Genomic DNA, 19,202 nt, shown 5'->3' on the forward strand with positions numbered 1-19,202 from the left:
ATGATACTTGACTGAGGGTCACACTCATCAGTTCCAGCACGCATTGTTAGTCTGTAATTGGAGTAATGAGTGTTGGCATCTGTTGCCAAAGTCATAATCTCACCAATTATAATAGAGTAAACAGCAGCTGGGTCCAAATTTAGCCACTAGGGGGACGGTTAACTGACTCAGGAAAAAAACAGACTTCAAAACAATCCCAAACACTCAGTTGAGATAATAAATTTGTTCAGTATGAACATAATATATATGTATGTGCAGTCTTAGCATCGACCAATTAATATGTTTAATAATGTTTAGATATACTTTATTTTGTGTTGCACTTATGTCTTGTTTTTGCTTATATGCTTGCTCTGTGCTTATGTGCCCCTTTATGGACATGCCATCGATCAGCTTTTATCTGTGCTTCTGTGTTTTTGTACGTTATTTTGGTGTCTTTTTCCTACATACACATTCACCATTTGGCAGATAAATAGATGAGGAAAGGTTGTGTTAGGGAAGTGCATATGTATTTTGTAACACTGGGTGGTACTTGGACTGTAAATAAACTGGGTTCATTATTTATTTATTTAATTAGGTTGTAAAAAGACTGGGGATAGTTGTATGTTAGTTGTAAATAAAACTGGGACTTTGTTGAAATAATGTATGTGTCGAAAGAAAAATGTAAGAAAGGTGTAGGGACATGTAAGATTAATGTCTACCCACTCCTTTTCAGACACTGTTATCTTTGTCTTGTTTGTTTATTTTTTATTTTTAAATGTCAAAAGCTGTTTTATATTTATGTAGTACGTTAGACTTAATTGACTCCACCCATAAAAATCACGAGTTCAGAACTTTCTTCATGGCTTTTGTCCAGTAAGATAGATGGATGAACTTAATTCGTCGCAAACTGGCAAAAAAGTATTTAGATACAGTAGCAGGTTATGCAGGCAGTAAATATACATATCAACACTATAAGAGTCATATATAAAGAGAAATATGTATCAATAAAGAAATAGACACAACAAATCAAAGGAATCAGATCCCTTTGAAACCTGAGCAAATTGACTTGGTTTCTATTGAATACATGGGAAGAAGGCAATGACCCAAAAAATAAAAATAAATTTATATATATATATATTTATCTATATTTTTAAAATTAAAAACAAGAAAATTAGTAATATATACATATATATATATATAAAATAAAAATAATAAAAAATAATAATAATAAAATATAAACAAGGAAACGACCAGGGGAAAAAAGCATAAAAATTCTAATTCTGTAACATAATTTTAAATATATAATAATGAGAATTACAAATATAGTTTTTTCCTTTAATAACTTTCCAAATCTATTATTATTATTATTATTATTATCTATTTTTTTTTTTTTTTTTTCATTTTGTGAAACTTAGTAATTAATTATTTTGGTTCAAAAATAAAATCATTCATCCATTCACGTTTATTAATATGCACTGTCCCTTTCAAAATAAAATAAACAAACATTTTATGCATTTTTTAACATTAACATATCTCATATTAAACAACAGCAACAAGACAAAAGTAGATGAAAATCAGAGCTTTGAATCTAAATATCTTCATTTAAATACTTATTTTTGCCAATTCATCTACTGTGTTACGGCATGTGGGTGAACATAACTGCAACATATCTTACGTGGTATGAGCAGTAGTAGCAAAACCAAATAAGAATAAATGACAATAAAAGTATTTTTGTTACGTATATGGATTATAGAATAGGTTATATATGCATGTCAGTGCAAAAACAACGCCCCCAAAACATGATTGTAACACTGCAGTTATTTTTATGTAAGAGTGGATAAAAGTTAGGTAACATGCACGATCAGAAATATCCTGTGGTACCACATTTTTCTGCACAGTCAAGGAAGTTTCATGCTCACGCGAATGATGACACCGCGCAGTTCACCCACATTGGCCACACACACACTTGTATAACCGTTTAGATAACAGTCGGCCGTGCTGAGCCGCTGTGAGCCAACCATCGGCACTGCTTCATTCACCGGCAGCTTCGTCGTAGTGATTTGCTCGCGCCTCTCACACGCCGGAGGTAGCCGTGGGTTTCCACGTGAAAGCAGCGACAACCTTATGTAAAAAGACTGGCAGCGCGAGGGACCAATAGCAGCGCGGAGCGGCGGTTAGCGTTAACGCCCTCACGGGGGCGGGCGGCACCTATTGGCTCACAGCGTTGTGAGGTAGTGATAGACGGCTCAGTGGACCAATAGGCGAAGAGCAGTGGGTGGAGCTCAGGGAGGGGCTCGAAATGAGGTCACTGCCTTCGCTGGAGATTCAGGGCAGAGTCCCGGTGTATCAGTAAACCCAAACGAGGGAGAGCAGTGTGTCAGAGCAGCTACGGACCGTCGGTACCAGCACGTTTGCTCCCGTCGGGACCATAAAGAGCTCTAAAACACATCTCTACTTACCGGAAATAGCGGGATCGGTAGAGGATTTCATTTGAGAGGTTGGTGGAGTTTTACTCACTATGTGTGCGAGCTATAACATTAATGTTTATTATCGGTATTGCTGTGTGATAAGGGTGTTTTTATAATGCGACAGATGTCGATAACATCACCGTTAATGAGCTGGGGTCTGAATGTGTAAAGTACTGTATAAGAGCATGAAAAGTGGAAGTTGCATAACTGTGTCAGTGAGACTCAATCCCGGTCAGTAGACTACAGCAGGCCACCAGCCCTGCTCACATGACAGCAGGGAGGTCAGTCCAGCGGCTGGGGGAGTTAGCTGTCAGAGCTGTGACATGAATGTGACTTGCCATAAAATGACTTTACATTTACATAAGGACAGTGAATGTAGCCTATCACGCGGTTTCACCGTGTTGATATCACGTTGGAGTTATGGAACAGAGCTGTCAGAAATGAAAGTGGAGGGCTTGTCAGAGTCACATATGGTGCATTGTAGACGTGCTTTCTGGTGTCACTGTCTCAGGGTGAACTCCGACACAGCGCCTTACATAAAGAGTCCACTGCAGCAGCAGCACATGGCAGCAGCCCATATGCAGCACCGATTAGAGAATTTGCGAGATGTGAGCGATGGTTTTCCCCGAAGGGACTGTGTCATCATGCTGTGATGCTGAGTGCGTGGTCAGCTGGCTATGAGGTAAAAGTCTTACATAAAGACGACATAACCTCGTGCAAACATTCATTCATGATTTGCTCTGACAGTATGTTTAAGCTGTCTGTGGCAGAGGTGGGGAGCGCTTAAAGTCAACTTACTATAGCACAATTTTACTTTTTGTGAAAGTCTACTTTTAATAGGTGTGTTTGATGCTGGTGTATTATAGTTACAACCCTACAGGCATTTTCATGAGATGATTGGAGATTACATTCCTCCTGTTATTGTCAGCTTAATGTCATGTGTCTCCAAAAATATCAACTTTCAGAAATGGGAAAATCTGCCCATTTTTAGCCCCATGACACAATGCATTGTTGCCATTATGTAAAGAGCTTTAAACATGGAGTTTCACCCTGAAACCATGGCATTCCCCTCAAAACTGGGGATACAAGTTCTTACTTGACAGTGGCAGTATTTAGCACTGTTATTAAAATACTCTTTACTGGTTTATTTCTGATACCTGCTTGCATTTTACTTTTAATACTTGGTTGCTTTTGCTCAAGGTGAAAGACTGAATGGTGGACGTTTTACATGTATTTGAGGCAGTTCCCAGTCAGGACAGAGATGGTGCACTGATAATAATATTACAAATAATGCATTTTATATATAGGTGCCTTGCAGAGCACTCAAGGACACCTTACAAGACAGAGTTAGAAAACATGAAGCAGTGTATCCATAGGGTCTTATATCATGAGTCCCCAAAAATGTCAGCTTTCAGGAAACATGTAAAAATCTGCCTGTTTTGAGCCCTGTGACACAATGCATTTTTTGCCATTATTTAAAGAGTTTTAAACATGGAGGTTAGAGAACAGTTTCAACCTGAAAGCATGGCAGTCCCCTCAAAACTGGGGATACAAGTTTTTACCTGACAGTGGCAGTGTTTAGCACTGCTGGAGTTTAAATCAAATATTATTAAAATACTCTTTACTGGTCAGTGCATTGATAATTTAATTTTTTTAAGATGCCTGATTGCATTTTACTTTAAATACTTGTATGCTTTTTCTTAAAATGAAAGATTGAATTGGGGACTTTTTACATTTATTTGAAGTGGAGAGGTGATAATAACAAAAATAATGAATGATATTCATAGGTGCTTTTCAGAGTACTCAAGGACACCTTAGAAGACACAGTTTGAAAACAAGCACCAATGTATCCATAGATCATAAAGTCACACAGTTCAGTAATATACAATAAAAGTTAACAAAATGACGAGACAAAAATCATAAATATTAGGTATAAAATCATCATCATAAAGTCATCATCAGTGCAGGTGTCACCATTAAGATGAATTCAAAGTCAGTGTGCATGGTTACAGATAAAGAAACATAAAGCCAAGTCAATAAAGAAGCAATCCCAAAATCAGGTGTTGGTGATGCGAATGATTCTGAATCTTTAGGTAGTCTGGCACCATTCAGATTATCAGCTACAAGTATGAAGTGGCAACAATCCAGCTTTGCCTTTGTGCCTGTAAAGGGAGGAGAGAGGACTGACGCATGTATGGCTGGTGTGGGTGAAGTCCTTGAGTTTGGCTAATCTTTGCTGGCAGCCGAACGTTGCACGCATAGGGTATAAACGTCCACGCCCATTATTGCAACAGGAGAGGAGGTGTTTGCATATGCCTTTTTTCAAACTTTATTCAAGGGTTGGAAGGATGCTGTCAAAGCAGATCATGTTTCAGGACAGTCTAGCACTCTTAAACAAATATTTTTATTTTTAAATGTGGTTTCTCAAATTGGAAAAGTTTGTGTGGACACTGATTATGTATTTTCCTCTCAATTAGTGGCTCTATGTGAAGTTCACTGACTGAACCCTGGTGGTTTAGGAACTGAATGGTAATCTTAATCTTGCCTCTGTAATGGGAAAGTTCCTCCTCGATCTAAACATTAAAGCCTCCACTCTGTTTTTAGCCTCGAGGAAAGTGGATAAAGTCCTGGGTGGTCTTGGAAGGTGCAGCACAGTGTGTAGTGTGCATCGGATCTATTATGACTGTTAAAGGTATCCCCGAAAGTAAATGTAGGTCAATGAAAGAGAAAACATCTCTGTAGAGCAACTTCAGTCATGTCTGCATGTGAAAAAACTCACAGCATTTGTTGCCCTAAGGGTTGGATATTAACCACTGTGTTTGCCTACACACAATAATCAAGATTACTGTGAACCTTCACATTAAAGTAGGGAAAATCAAAGAGCACGGCAATAGACTGATAAAACACCAGACTGCATGTTGATGGTCAGGAAACCTGTTTGCAAACCTTTCAAAGACCAGGCTAATTGTTTTTCTTTTTAAGAAGTGTACCTGTTGGGTTTTTCAGAAAGGGGGTAGGGTTGCATTTTAAGTGATGTTTCTGTGCAGATTTTTAAAATGTACTCTGTTTTTAAGACCAAAAACTTTGAGAGTTGACTTTTTGGGTTGAACGGGTGGCAGCAGATCAGTTTATAGTGACTTAGGTTGGGAACCAGAAGGTCTCTGGTTCAAGTCCCTGTCGGGACCAAATATAAAATGTGGACTGGAAGCTGGAGAGGTGCCAGTTCGCCTTCTGGGTACTGCTGAGGTGCTCTTGAGCAAGGGACTGGATCTGACATGGACAGCTGAGGGTGTTCAGTTGTCACTTGGGGTGACAGTGCTCACTTTGATTTGGTTTAAAGTGTTCTGAAAGTAGAGCGTGGTAGTTACAAAATACCAATTGGCCAACTGAACTGTCGCTTGTCACTCCCCCAGTCTGGGAGCTCTAGTGCTCCATGTCCGTGGACCGCCTATGATAATCAAATTAAAATGTGTATTCCAGGTATTTTTATTGAACCAAAGATGAAATTACATATGTCATGTTGCAGTAGCAGCGCTCATTTTGTTGTACATAGAAGAGTTTTTAAATAATAAGTTCACAGATGCAAGAAAACATGAACATGAACATGGAAATGAGACAAAACGTAGGTACATTAAATGTGCGTAATGTAAATAAAGGGGGGGGAGAAGAAAAAGGGGGGAAACTAAGTCTTAATTACAGGACTTCCTTAACCCTTTCTGTTCCCCTATACATTAATATAATTAACATTTGGATTAGAGTATACAACCTTGTTGGTGTTATGTGTTGTGAATGGTCATGAAAGATTTTATTGTGGGTCCTTGAAAAGTTATGAAAAATTTTTGAAATTTTGTCCATAAAAATGTGTAGGAACCTTGGATTAAGTAATCAAGACTGAAAATCTGATAAGGCTGTTGGTGCTAACTTTTTTTTGTATTGAAATATTACACCCAGGCAAAATCATAGCTTTTAAATTTGTGTTGCAGTTGTTATGGGGTAACATAACGTCTGCTATAATAACTCTAAGTATGCAGTGTTTGACCCTATCTGACCCACTCAATCCCAAACGTATGTAAATCATCATGCAAATTGAGTCCATTGTACAAGATGATGATGGCACACTTTAATTAAGGAAGAGAACGCATGCAACATGATACACGGTTATGACTCTGCGGCTGTTGTATAAGATGGTTTGAGATGCAGCGTTAGATAATATGATCAGAGCGCTGTGACGTGCTTATTTTTCACAACAGACAAAAGTGAAGGAATATTTTATGATGACTGAGCATAGCAACAAGTTTGAAAATAATGAGAAAGAGGAAGATAATAAGGAAATCTCTCACAGGCTCTTTTGCTGTCAGTTTAAGAGAAGTGTGTTCACCATCACAACAGTGGCTAGACCCAACAAATTGACCAAACATAGCAAACTTTAATTTCCAACCCTGATTACAAACTCTATTTTAATGATTTTAAGGCATGTCTGAATGAAGTGTTCCATCATTTTCACAATTAAAAGGTAATTTATTTTAAATTACCTCCCTTTAAGTCCCCTAAGATCCACAAAGGCCAAATGAGCAACATGTTCCCAACAGGTCAAGATTTGTTCCTTCCTTTGATGGCCCACAACGATTTTTTGATTGCATTAAAATGACTGAAGCAGCCCAAGAGGAGTGATATATAATCTGTAATTGTGTTATGTTTCTCATCTCACCTTGTTAGCCACCTGTTACACGTTGTACCCACCTCAGTGTAGGATGTAAGCGCTTCCAATGGCATCAAGCTCCCTGCAGGATAACACAGTTTAAAATTAGGTTTGGTGGGCACATAGGAAATCCATGTTACTCTCCTCCACTTCTTTTGCTGCAGCAGCTCAACTGGATTAAAGAGATTCAGTTATGACAGTAAATAAGAGATCACAGATATTGAAGTAGCCTCAGGTAACTCTTACTGCAGATGTAGATTTGATATTTATAGGCTCTTTTCAGCTGTAGTAAACAACTTACTTTACAGAAAGTATATGCTCAGTGTTAAATACTATGTTAGTGACATTCTTATTATTTTTTAAAGGGTTAGTGCACCCAAAAATGAAAATTCAGCCATTATCTACTCACCCATATGCCGACGGAGGCCCTGGTGAAGTTTTAAAGTCCTCACATCCCTTGCGGAGATCGGCAGGGGGAGCGGCTAGCATACCTAATGGCAGACGGCGCTCCAGACTAACATCCAAGAACACAAAATTGAATCCACAGAGTACCTCCATACTGCTCATCCGTAGTGATCCAAGTGTGCTGCAGCCCCGACATAAAAATTTGTTTCGAAAAACATCATATGAACTCTGTTTTTAGTCTCACTGTAGCCTGTAGCTCTGACTGCTTCTCTGTGCTCCGCACTCACATGTGCGCGCTCAGGGTGATTGGTGATGCACGGTCTCTGAAGAGCAGCAGTCTCGTCAGTACTGATGTCCAGATTCTCAAGTGCAGGCATCGCCAATTCCCAGTCTGAGCAGCAAAGACTTTCCTCATCCGTTGGCATTGCTTTGCATTTGAAACAGCTACACCACCAGGTTTCCAGTGCTCGACTCCGGTATTCTGCGGCTGGCTGAGGGTTAGGCTCATGAGCTGCGGCGGCTGCTTCATCCAGTAGCCTGAGTTCAGTCCGTATACTCGGGCTCAAACAAATACGGCTCAGCAAAGAAATGCTGTTCCTCCTCAATTTCAAAGTCTTCAGACATGTTGGGCTGTCCTTTGCTAAAAGACCGTAGTGCAAATTATCTTTTAGCTCTGTGGTTACTGTTGTTTCCCCTGCGGTGCACGTGTCACGTGATGTAAACATGGGTGAGCAAAGCTCATGCTTTCGCTGGTCTTGCGCAAGCGCACACACGTGAACACAGAGCACAGAGAAGCAGTCAGAGCTACAGGCTACAGTGAGGCTAAAAACAGAGTTCATATGACGTTTTTCGAAACAACTTTTTATGTCGGGGCTTCAGGACACTTGGATCACTATGGATGAGCAGCATGGAGGTACTTTGTGGATTCAATTTTGTGTTCTTGGACGTTAGTCTGGGGCGACGTCTGCCATTAGGTGTGCTAGCCGCTCCCCCCGCCAATCTCTGCAAGGGATGTGAGGACTCTAAAACTTCACCAGGGCCTCCGTCGGCATATGGGTGAGTAGATAATGGCTGAATTTTCATCTTTGGGTGCACTATCCCTTTAAGTAAGTTCACATTTAAGTGACTGCTCTATTTTGATTAAGTTCTGTTTCTGTAAACATAGAAGTGCAATTCACAAATATGTTGCATTTGCATGCTTACGTATCATATCAATGTTTCTAATGTGATGTAGTATCTAAGATGATTTTGTCAGCTGGGGGAAGGAGGGGATGGTGGATGGTGAGTTATTTAGGATGCCTGCCAAGCTGCAGACTACCATTCGAGACCAACAAACAACAAAGCGATTGTTTTTAGCGAGTTATTGCTGTGTTTCCTGTTGCTTTTTTTTGTTCCCAAATGTGGGTGCTTTTTAGGGACCGTCGTTGTGTTTCCTGCGGCTTTTAAGCCCCCAAACATGGGTGTTTTTAGGCACCCATGACTGTTTATCCAGTGGCCTTTTAGTCCCCAAATGTGGGAGTTTTTAGAGACAATTGCTGTGTTTTCTGCAGCTTTTAAGACCCCAAATGGGGGTGTTTTTAAGTGATAATAGCTGTTTTCCAGGAGCTTTTTAGCCTCAAAACATGGATATTTTTTAGTGACCTGTGGCTGATTTTTTTAGTGGCTTTTTAGTCCCCAAAAGTGGGTGTATTTAGAGACCATCGCTCTGTTTTCTGCGGCTTTTAAGCCCCCAAATGTGGGTGTTTTTTTAGCGACCTCTGGCTGTTTTTCCCAGTGGCTCTCTAGCCCCCAAATGTTGGTGTTTTTTAGGTACGGTCATTGTGTTGCTTGAGGCTTTTTAGCCCTCAAACATGGGTGTTTGGGTTTCTTTTTTTTTTTTTTTTGGCTACTTGTGGCTGATTTCCAGAAGTTTATTATCCCTGAAATGTGGTTATTTTTCAGCGACCCGAAGCTGTTTTTCCAGCGGGGTAGTGCCACGAGAAGCAGTTGTCTTTTTTTTACCAAGACATCACTGCATTTCCTGTCGGGATAGAGGCACAAAAAGTGGTCATCTCTCTCTCTGTTCTACTCCGTTTGTATTTTTACATCAAGCATAGAGGAGAAAGTGTATCTCTGTCTATACCTGCCCTGTCTAAATTGCTAACTGAGCTTGAATATAGTCACCGTCTGTCCTAGTATCTCATCTCATCAGAGTGGACATGCTCACCCAATGCTCTCCTTTAAAGACCATGTTTAGATAGTCTTTATCCTGTAAATCTGCTGTCCTCACAGCTCGAGTGACTCTCACCTTCTCTCTCTGTCTGCTGGTGTTGAGCCAACAGATTTGGCGTGATAACGAGCCAATGAGGTTGATGTCTGGCAGTTGCTGTAGTTTGTGACTGGTGTGAACTCATGGACTTTGTCAATATTGGTCATACTGGCAGTCAACTCTTTAACTTCAGACCAGACTTTGAGTAGCAGCCCCTGTCAAATCACTTCTCAATGCAACAAAAATGTCTCCGTCAGCGGTTTGTGCAGAATGTTCAGTATGAATAGTATGTTAGTAATAACAGAAGGCTTTCTATGAAGGGGCTATTTTAATCTTATTCTGCAGAAAATAGCTTAACCCCAGCGCTGAACTTAAGTGTTGCACTTTGCACAGAAGTCATTGCTGAACTCGTTGCTCTGCTTTGTCTTACCAAACTATAGCACCCTGCTTGTTCATTTGCTTTTTCTTTATTGTTGCGTTCATTTGTTTTGTCTATTGACCCAGTTCACGCATTGTACCTACATCGTGGTAGGTCAGTGATAAGCAGACTGTGAACTCATGTCTCTCCACTGTCTGACAGGGCCAAGGGTTTGGCTAAATATTAATGGAAATATTTTACTGCTCATTTTGACATAAAGTTTTGACAAAACCATCAACATTGTGCTGCATATTTCATGGGCTACTCTGTCTTCCAGATGATACAGTTCATCAGCTGCAGCTGGGGTTTCATACATGTACTGAAAGTTTCCAATTTAGTGATCAGCCTTTTAATACAAAGTCAGGAAGGCAGTGTTGGCCTGGTGCTGTCTCCTCAGCCTCCCCTCTGCATAAGGTGCTAATTTAGAGAAGAGACTTCAACTATCTATACCTTATGTAATATTTCTTGAATTACCAATTTGAGTTATGTTTGCTTCTGAGGTCCTCAATTTTTAAAAAATATATATCTTGTTTATTCAGAGCCATCCGCATTAGGCAACATAAGCTATTGCTTAGGGCACCATGGTCTCGAGAGGCCCCTTGGAAAAGCTTTTATTAAAATAAAGACGAGATAATAATGAAACAAAGATTGAACTTCCAAAACAAAACAAAAAATGACAAGATTTTTTGCCAACAAATTACCATGCAAAGTGGTAACACGTTCCAATGAGAGGACCCCATGAACCAAAATCCTGCTCAGGGCCTCCTGAAAGTCTAAGGCCGGCCCTGCGTTAAATGCCCCTAACACATTTCAAACCAAACAGTGAAATATCACATTTGTCTCCACTTGCTCAGTGCTTGCAAGTACAGTTTGTATAATTTCACAGTCAAACTCACAGCTTTCAACAAAGCATTAGCGGATCTGCACAACATTCAGCATCACACTGAGAAAAGCATATGTAAAAGGTGCATGTGATGCCAAAGACTAACTCAGTTAGACTAGATAAACATATATACTTCTCCCCATAGAGCTCAGGTGAATTGAATTAAGGAGGTCATAGAGCTGTGTGCCTTTACTCAGGGTAGGAAATAGAAATGATCCATTGCAGTGCAGGGAGGACAGCATGCCAACGCTTAGGTTATCCCTGGAGAACACCCAGGGTGTGGGCTATACATGGACACTTTGTCGCTCTCGTGTGGAATTCACACGTTGCCCAGAAACAGGATTATGTGAATGATAGGATGGTCTTTTTTTTTTTTACCTGTGCTTTAAATCCCAAGTTTGACCTTAATTAACAGCTCAGACTGATGTTTGTATCACTATGTTGGGAGAAGTACAAAAGTACCTCCCATAGAAACAGTCATACAAGCCTTGGTTACATTACATCTCTATGGTATAATTAACATAATTATATATCATTATGGGCATCATGAAGCAGCACATACTTTACTCAGCAATCTGATCTTGCATTTCAGAAAATGTAACTCTCAATATTGTTCTTGCCAGATAGATTTTACTTAACAAATTCTCTCACAAATCAGTCAGTCTCTCGATTGCCTCCATTGTTAGTTTGTTGTAAACCAAAATTTACTAATTTGTTGATTGTGGGGTTTTTGAACTGCATTCCCTGTGATGTAAAGTACTGCCACTGCCATAAATTCTTTTCTGTAGATCTGAGTCTCCTCTTCTGATTGTGGTTCCCTGTTTTCCTTGCGTCAGTTCCAAATACGTCACTATTTATGCTCCCAAATATGTACCACATGTCTCTTCCTGCAACCATAGGAAATTTCCTCGGAAAGATCTACTCAACACTGGGTAATTTCAACAGACTGTTACGCATCCCTCTCTGTCATTCTGTAAGAAATCTGGTATTTATATAGCGTCATTATCTGTGATGATGCTGGTTTTGCACACAGCAGTATTTAAAACTGTGCTTGCTGTTTTACACGTCTACTTGAAGCCACAGAATGCAGAGCTAAATTCCACACTGTCGGCCAGGAACCTCTGATGGCATTCAGATCAATGCTGTCTACTGTTTTATGTGTCCCAGGGTGGATGGTCCTTTTGAAAAGGTTGGAGGGCTCAGATGGTGCAGACTCACTGTACTTGAAGGCCACGCTGTCTGTACAAGGGAGCGTTTTTACTGTACATCAGAGAAGCACCTGCAGGGCTCTGCAGAGGTCAGGGGTCAAACCCTGCTGTGTGCTCTGATACCACACCAGACAAAAGACACCTTTCTGAAGGACTGGTGAAACATTGATTCATGTCTCGTAAAAACTTTTGAACTGTTTGCATGCTTGTGTGGGCATATGAAAATACATGAGTGAGTCCTTGTGTTGAAGAACCATGCAAGTGTTTTTGCATGTTTTGACTAATGCCATTCTTTGGACATAATACTTTGCATAATGCTTATTTCCAAAAGCAAATTACTTTTATATTGGATTCCTGTTCTATAGGCGACCACTGATTTTAGTTCATGTCAGTGTGGTATTAAAATGCTCTTTCAGAGACTTGTTGAAACTTACTTGGCAAAGGTAATTTTTTCACTTGGGCGCTGATTAACTCAGGTAATTATCTGTTGCAGTCATAAGATTCCACTATGTGTCTATTCAGTTATTTGTTTTCTAAATATTTTAATATGCGTAACTTGATATGGAAGAGCATTCATTTATTTCTAACATGTGTAATCTTCTTCTCTCCACAGATCAAGCTCGTCCTCTCTCATTCTCTCCAGCGACAACCTTGTTAAAATGGGTTGATAGCGTTCTTTGATCATCCAATTACAACTAACCTGGTTCAAGCCCAGGACAGCACTCCTCCTGATGTCGGAAGATTCAGACTCCAAGCCGTATCGCTTCTCGGTGCTGGAGGACCAGGATGGAGCCTCGTGCAGCTCCATGCCAAGGGGGGCCTCAGGGTGCAGCTCCATGGCACAGCTGCACCGGATGGGTGGCTACAGCCAAGGTGGGCCTGACTTAGGCCTCCCCTCAGAGGGCAGCGACAGCAGTGGTCAGGACCCTCCCACCTCGCCGCATAAGCATCGCAAGAATGCCCGCTCCCGATCGCTCCCTGAGGAGGACGTGGAGATGAAGAGCAGCGGGTCCAGCGGGAGTGGAACTGAATCACATGGCAATGAAAGCCATGGCAACGAGAGTCATGGCAACGAGAGCAACGGCCATGAGTCAATGGGCAGCTCCAATGGCACCAGTAAGGACTCTGCACTGCTGGAATCTTCTGAGAGCAACAAGAGGTCAGTGGTGGCTGTGGGAATAATGAAGCCTTGATGTGTACTGTGATTTTGCAGAAAAGGAGAATGAGACTAGAGTCGGGACCCACTGTTGGCGGGATAGCACCTACATGTGTACTGTAAGACTTTTACTCTTAGGTTACTAACAGTAAAGGCTCACTTAGGAAAGCTGTCTTGTGAGCTGAGTATTGCCGTTGTTGTGGTTAAACAGCTGCATGTAAAATGACGTTTGCTGATTCAGTCAGACAAATCAAAGTTTATTTATATAGCACATATAAAAACACCTGCAGCTGACTGAAGTGCTGTACAAATTAACAGAGCGACACACAAACATACAGCAGTATAACATGTACACAAATATAAAACAGAATGACACCAGTAAGAACAATTACATAAGCGAGAAGATTATAGAATACTAAAATATTGTATATCTTTGATAATGTTTGTCTTAAAAGTGTGAATGGAGGGGGAGCATTTAATTGAGAGTTGAAGGCTATTCCAGAGCTTTGGAGCAGCTGCTTCAAAGGCACGACCCCCCTTACCCACCAGCCTCGACAGATAAAAGACATTCTTCTGAGGATCTAAGAGGTCGGGAGTTGGAGTAGGGGCAGAGAAGTTCAGCAATTTACTGGGGTGCCAGCCCATGTATGGCTTAAAATCAATCCTGTATTTGATAGGTAGCCAGTGCAGGGACACTTAAGTATACAAGCAGTATGAAGCGTTAAATACTCAGGGATATATGCATTGATTGTGCTGCGATGTATTTACCGTTAGCTTAGTTTATACTGACTATGTTTACATGCACAAAATACTCTGGGTTTTGCCCTTGTTATAAAAATGGCAGTATTCCTACTACTATGAAAATGAATATTCCACTAATACTCCTGTTTACAAGTAGCCATGCATACTCCATTTAACGTGCCCTAGCATGTCGTTGATCATGTCAAAATATGGAAAAGTGAAACAGCTGGAGCTGCTTGTGCCAGTTTATTTCTTTGCATCAAAATAGGATTGGTGTTTCAAGATTTGTGCATATCCAAACCTGCTGATACTACCAATTGAGATGCATAGTCCAAATGTGCTGTATGAATGTCCAAAGAATGCTCCTAAAACCCCAAATAAAATTGGCATATCCCACATCTTAATCGTAAAATGCTTCATTCAGAAAATGACCTGATTTAGAACATCTAAACAGACTCTGCTGTTTACAAGACCACTATCAAATTAGAGTATTGTCATAATCACATTTTAAGCCAGGTATCCACCACCAGTAGGTCAGCAGAAAGATAGAAGCCAAACAAGAAAGACAAATTATATGTGTCACAGCTAATAATTCACACTGGACTCCACTCCTCTTCCTTTTGCCCATTAACTTTGACATACAGACTGACGTCCTTGAAGCATAAATAAAAGATGAAAAATCATGTCCGCTTTGGCTTCTGCCACCACAGTCTGGACATAATGAATGCGACTACCAGCATTGGATGTGTTTGTCAGCCTTGACTAATGTCAGGAGATGAGTGAGCCAAGGCTTCGGTGACGGCCATCCAGGAAGCTTGTTTGAAACATAAGTTAACCTGCTTCATCTTTTCCTCTGACCGTGAGAGGTTCCTGCAAAACTACGAAAGAAGGAGACTGATTTGAATGATAGGTTTTATATCAGTGAAAGCTGAGCACATCATATGAGTGACATTTAAACCCAGAGGTGACAAAGAAGAAGTAAACAGTGCTGAAGTGGAACGTGTCAGTCTGTAGATGCAGCATATGAGCACAGTTACAGAGGTGGGCATTTAATTGGATCATAATGATAGAAAATTCTGCCTGAATGTGACCAGTGTGGCCAAAAATGTCCTCAGACACAATGCAGTCTGCCCACGGGTGAACAGAGCGGGTGCTGACCAGTGGAAAAAATACATTGACTTTTGCACCCAGTCGGAAGACTGGATTGATGTCATCAGAGAGGCAGGCTTTCTCTCAGTGCCAGATGGGTTGTGTCATGCTCTCCAACTCCTTGTTATTGCTATGGCAACGCAATGTTTGTCTCTGTTTGTGACTGGGCGGGACGAGCAGGGTTCGTGTTTTCATGTTCTCCTTCGCTCATTTTCAGTTGTGTCTCGCCTACCAAACATTTTGAGTCCTTTTTTTTTTCACCACTCCCTCTTCCTGCCTGTATCGTACAGCGATGTCAGACGGTCATGGTCTTGTCCTTCCTTTTTTTCTCTACTTTCCTCCTTGACTCACCCTTGAATTGAACTTCTAACCTTTTGTGCCAATTTTTTTTATGTAAACCACTCCCTCAACACCAGATTTTGCTCTATATCGCTACGAATTCACACTAAGATACTGAGTATATTTGATTCTGTTTAATTTCTTTTTATTAGGCCACCATGTGGAGTTTTGTTGACATTGGCGGCTTCGGTGGACCCAAGCCATAGATAGCATCTGCTAAAAGTACCATTTCCTCTCGTCACAAAGATCCTGCTTCACCCATCTGTAGCCCTCAGCTGTGCGCTTGTGTGAGAGTGTTAAAACAACACAGGCTAATGTAGCTCTTAAAGAAACAGTCCTGCATTTTTGACAAGTGTTTGATTGCCATGACAGTCACATGAGAAGAATAACATCAAACTGTTTTTTTCTGGAGTGGCTAAGTCACAGCCTGGACCTCAGAGTGGTCACATACAGCTTGAGAGAGCTACACAGAGTCAGCAAAATCTGAACACAACACTGTACAGGTGTGCCTTTATAAACCGATAATAACTCAGTGTATCTGGTCGAAATAGATCCCTGATTGTACTTAAAGAGGCTGTTAGTGAATATTGTGTCTATACTGAATCATTTAAGCTGGTTATTTTTAGCAACATATGTCTGAAAGGTGAGTCGGTGTCTCTTGAGACCTGCTCATTTTAGTGTATTGGTGCACTGATAAGCTTGGAGGCTAATACAGGGGGCACATACACACAAACCTAAGCTGCACTCTGTGGCAACGACTTCCAATACAGAACGTGTAGTTAACCAAATTGAGTACATTACACCTGCTTGCCAAGCTCAGTGTGAAGGTGTATTTTATAGTCAAATGAGAAATGGAGAAGCATCATGTCCATTGTGACTGATAATAAAATAAATTCTTTAATACCATGAAACTGCAATGTTTTCTGAGACAGTTATTGCAACATGAAAATCTCACCTGTTGCAACCCTACTCATGTCTCTTACATGTGATGCAATATCCACACATACACCTGATGATGTAAGAAGTCAAATTTTCCCACAGCGTGTCAGTGGACAGTCTCTAGTTAAACAAAGCCACCTTGCCCTGAACTTCAACTCGAGCAGAGAAGCAACTCAGGAGCTCCTCTGCCTCTTTGGGAGCTCTCTTTTTTGGAGCATGTTTCCACGACTCACAGACTAACAACGGCGCTGCCAATTAGCCTACTGAACACTAATACAAGTTAAGACTGTCCAGTCTAAAACCAGCTGTTGCATTCTTGTGCACTGAAGGCTAAATTTGACAGAATTAGATACCTGCTGGTGCTCAGAGAAGCTATTTGGAGAGCCGTTCTCTATTCTGAGGCAGGTAAGCCGCTTATTCGTAGTAACCTGAGTTGTAGCTCAGGTGAGTCAGTATCTCAAACAGCTGTTAATAGTTTTAGTTAAGCTTGTCAGGTAATACAGTCAACTACACACACACACACACACACACACACACACACACACACACACACACACGCACACATATTTCTCGAGGAAAATGTGTGATAACGTTGTTTAATATTGCCACCTGCTACTCGGTAACCAATCAAGCACAGACACACACTGATGAAACAGCCATCGGGAGCAATTTGGGGTTCAGTATCTTGCCCAAGGATACTCTGACATGTGGACTAAGCCACAGCTGCCCCCAAAGAAAAACCTAAACTGTACATTTACCACCACTGAACAGCTTAACTCTCTACCTCTCACACTTCCTCACACACTCGCTACGCACTGAGCTATTCCCCAAAGGAGCTACGCTACTTTTATAATACAAGTTAATTTCTCAACCCGTTGTATGTTTTTCTCCAAGACACTTTCATTCTCTTGCTTCTCAAGACATAGGCAGAGCGAAGTCTCGGAGAGTGGAGCAGTAGTATCGTTGCTTGCTTTTCAAGCACTGGCCCAGTTGGACAAGCGGTGATGCTATTTATTGGCCCAGCATAACTTTTTACTGGCTCCAGGCCATTGGGCAACCCTCATTGTTGGACCCTCCCAAACAGCGAGGACTCTGCCTGATTGGCCAGAGTTTACAGCATGGTGCGTATCAGAAAAAAAGCGCTTACAGACAGAGTGTAAATTAATACATTGCTATTATAATTGAAGTGCAATGTTGCAGTCCTTCACGATGTTCACTCAATGTTTAATCAGAAAAGATGATATTGGTTAAGTCTTAAAGACCCCCTTCGGTGAATATCAAGTTTGTAACCTCGTTCACATGTCCATATGCCTCAGCGACTCAGACTTCCGTGTTTTGTTACATCACAAATCTGAGAACCAATCTTGTCAACTAAGTTTAACTTTCACTTCACTTTGTCAGAGCTGACGATCAGAAACAAGATTAAGCTACGATTAGCAACACATTATGAGCATTTTGATAACCTAGTCAAGATGAACGCTCATGTTATTTATCACAGTTTACAGTCAGAGGTTTGTGTGTTTGATGAACAGAATCGAGGTTGAGCAGAGAGGCTCGAGCTGCAGGCGAGCATCTGTGTGGTGGGTCTAATCTGTGTATTCATAGATCCGTGCATACTAAACAAGGCAAAGGTATAGAGTTACATCGAAGCCACTTCACGGCATAGAGAGATTTATTTTCATGGAAAAACTAAATGTATCATTTTGATGATCAGACTTATTTTCTTTTGTATACATACATAATTTCTGTCACTTTTCAATTCCATTTTATTTACAAAGCCCAAAATCACAAATCACAATTTGACTCAGGGGGCTTTACAGCATACAACACGCTCTGTCCTTGGACCCTGACAGCAGATAAGGAAAAACTCCCTAAAAAACCTTTAATGGGGAAAAAAAATGGTAGAAACCTCAGGAAGAGCAACTGAGGAGGGATCCCTCTTCCAGGATGGACAGAAAATCTGCTCAGCCTTTGCAGTATGAATTTGGAAAAAGCTCTGGTTTTGACTATAATAATGATAAATGTGTTCTCACAAAAACGCCCTGTCCTTGTTTTCACCTTTGGCACAAACAGAGCCTCCCCTGCCTCTCTGAGCACCCTGTGTTGTAACACATGTCTGCAGAGGGTGGCACACAGACTTACTAACACGCTGTGAATTAGCCTACTGTGATAAACTGTTTCTAAGACCCACTCTAATACATGCTCAGTCTGTCCAGTCTAAAACCAGCTGTTGCATTCTTGTGCACTGAGGGCTATATTTGATAGCATTAAAGACCTGCTTTTGCTCAGGGAGGCTATTTGTAAAGGTGTTCTCTATTCTTAGTCAGGTAAGCAGGTTATGTATAGTAACCTGAGTTGTGGTGAGTCAGTGTCCCAGAGGGCTTTCAAGATTTTAGTGTATTAGTGCACAGGTAAGCTTGTAGGTTAATGCACACACACACACACACACAAACACAAACACTCTGTCTCTCTTCATGTCATGTACATGAGTCTTTATTGTGTCCACCACAAATTCTTGATTGAATGTAATGTTTTCTTCAGAATAAGCAGCAGAAACTTTGATCTTTAAC

The 19,202-nt window shown here is 40.8% G+C and overlaps 1 protein-coding gene across 4 annotated transcripts in view; it reads left to right on the forward strand.

Annotated features, from left to right (window-relative positions):
- Positions 1–2,320: 2,320 nt before the first annotated feature.
- The window catches only part of per2 (period circadian clock 2), a 38,331-nt gene continuing 21,449 nt past the window's right edge, over positions 2,321–19,202 (forward strand). For all 4 annotated transcript variants that reach the window (XM_049597682.1, XM_049597685.1, XM_049597686.1 and 1 more), the window contains exons 1-2: positions 2,321–2,476; positions 12,922–13,467. In XM_049597682.1, the coding sequence (XP_049453639.1) occupies positions 13,040–13,467 (428 nt within the window). In that variant the 5' untranslated portion in view covers positions 2,321–2,476; positions 12,922–13,039. The remainder of the gene's footprint in view (positions 2,477–12,921; positions 13,468–19,202) is intronic.

Source organism: Epinephelus fuscoguttatus, linkage group LG15 (assembly GCF_011397635.1).
Source record: "Epinephelus fuscoguttatus linkage group LG15, E.fuscoguttatus.final_Chr_v1".
In the NCBI taxonomy this organism is placed as follows: Eukaryota; Metazoa; Chordata; class Actinopteri; order Perciformes; family Serranidae; genus Epinephelus; species Epinephelus fuscoguttatus.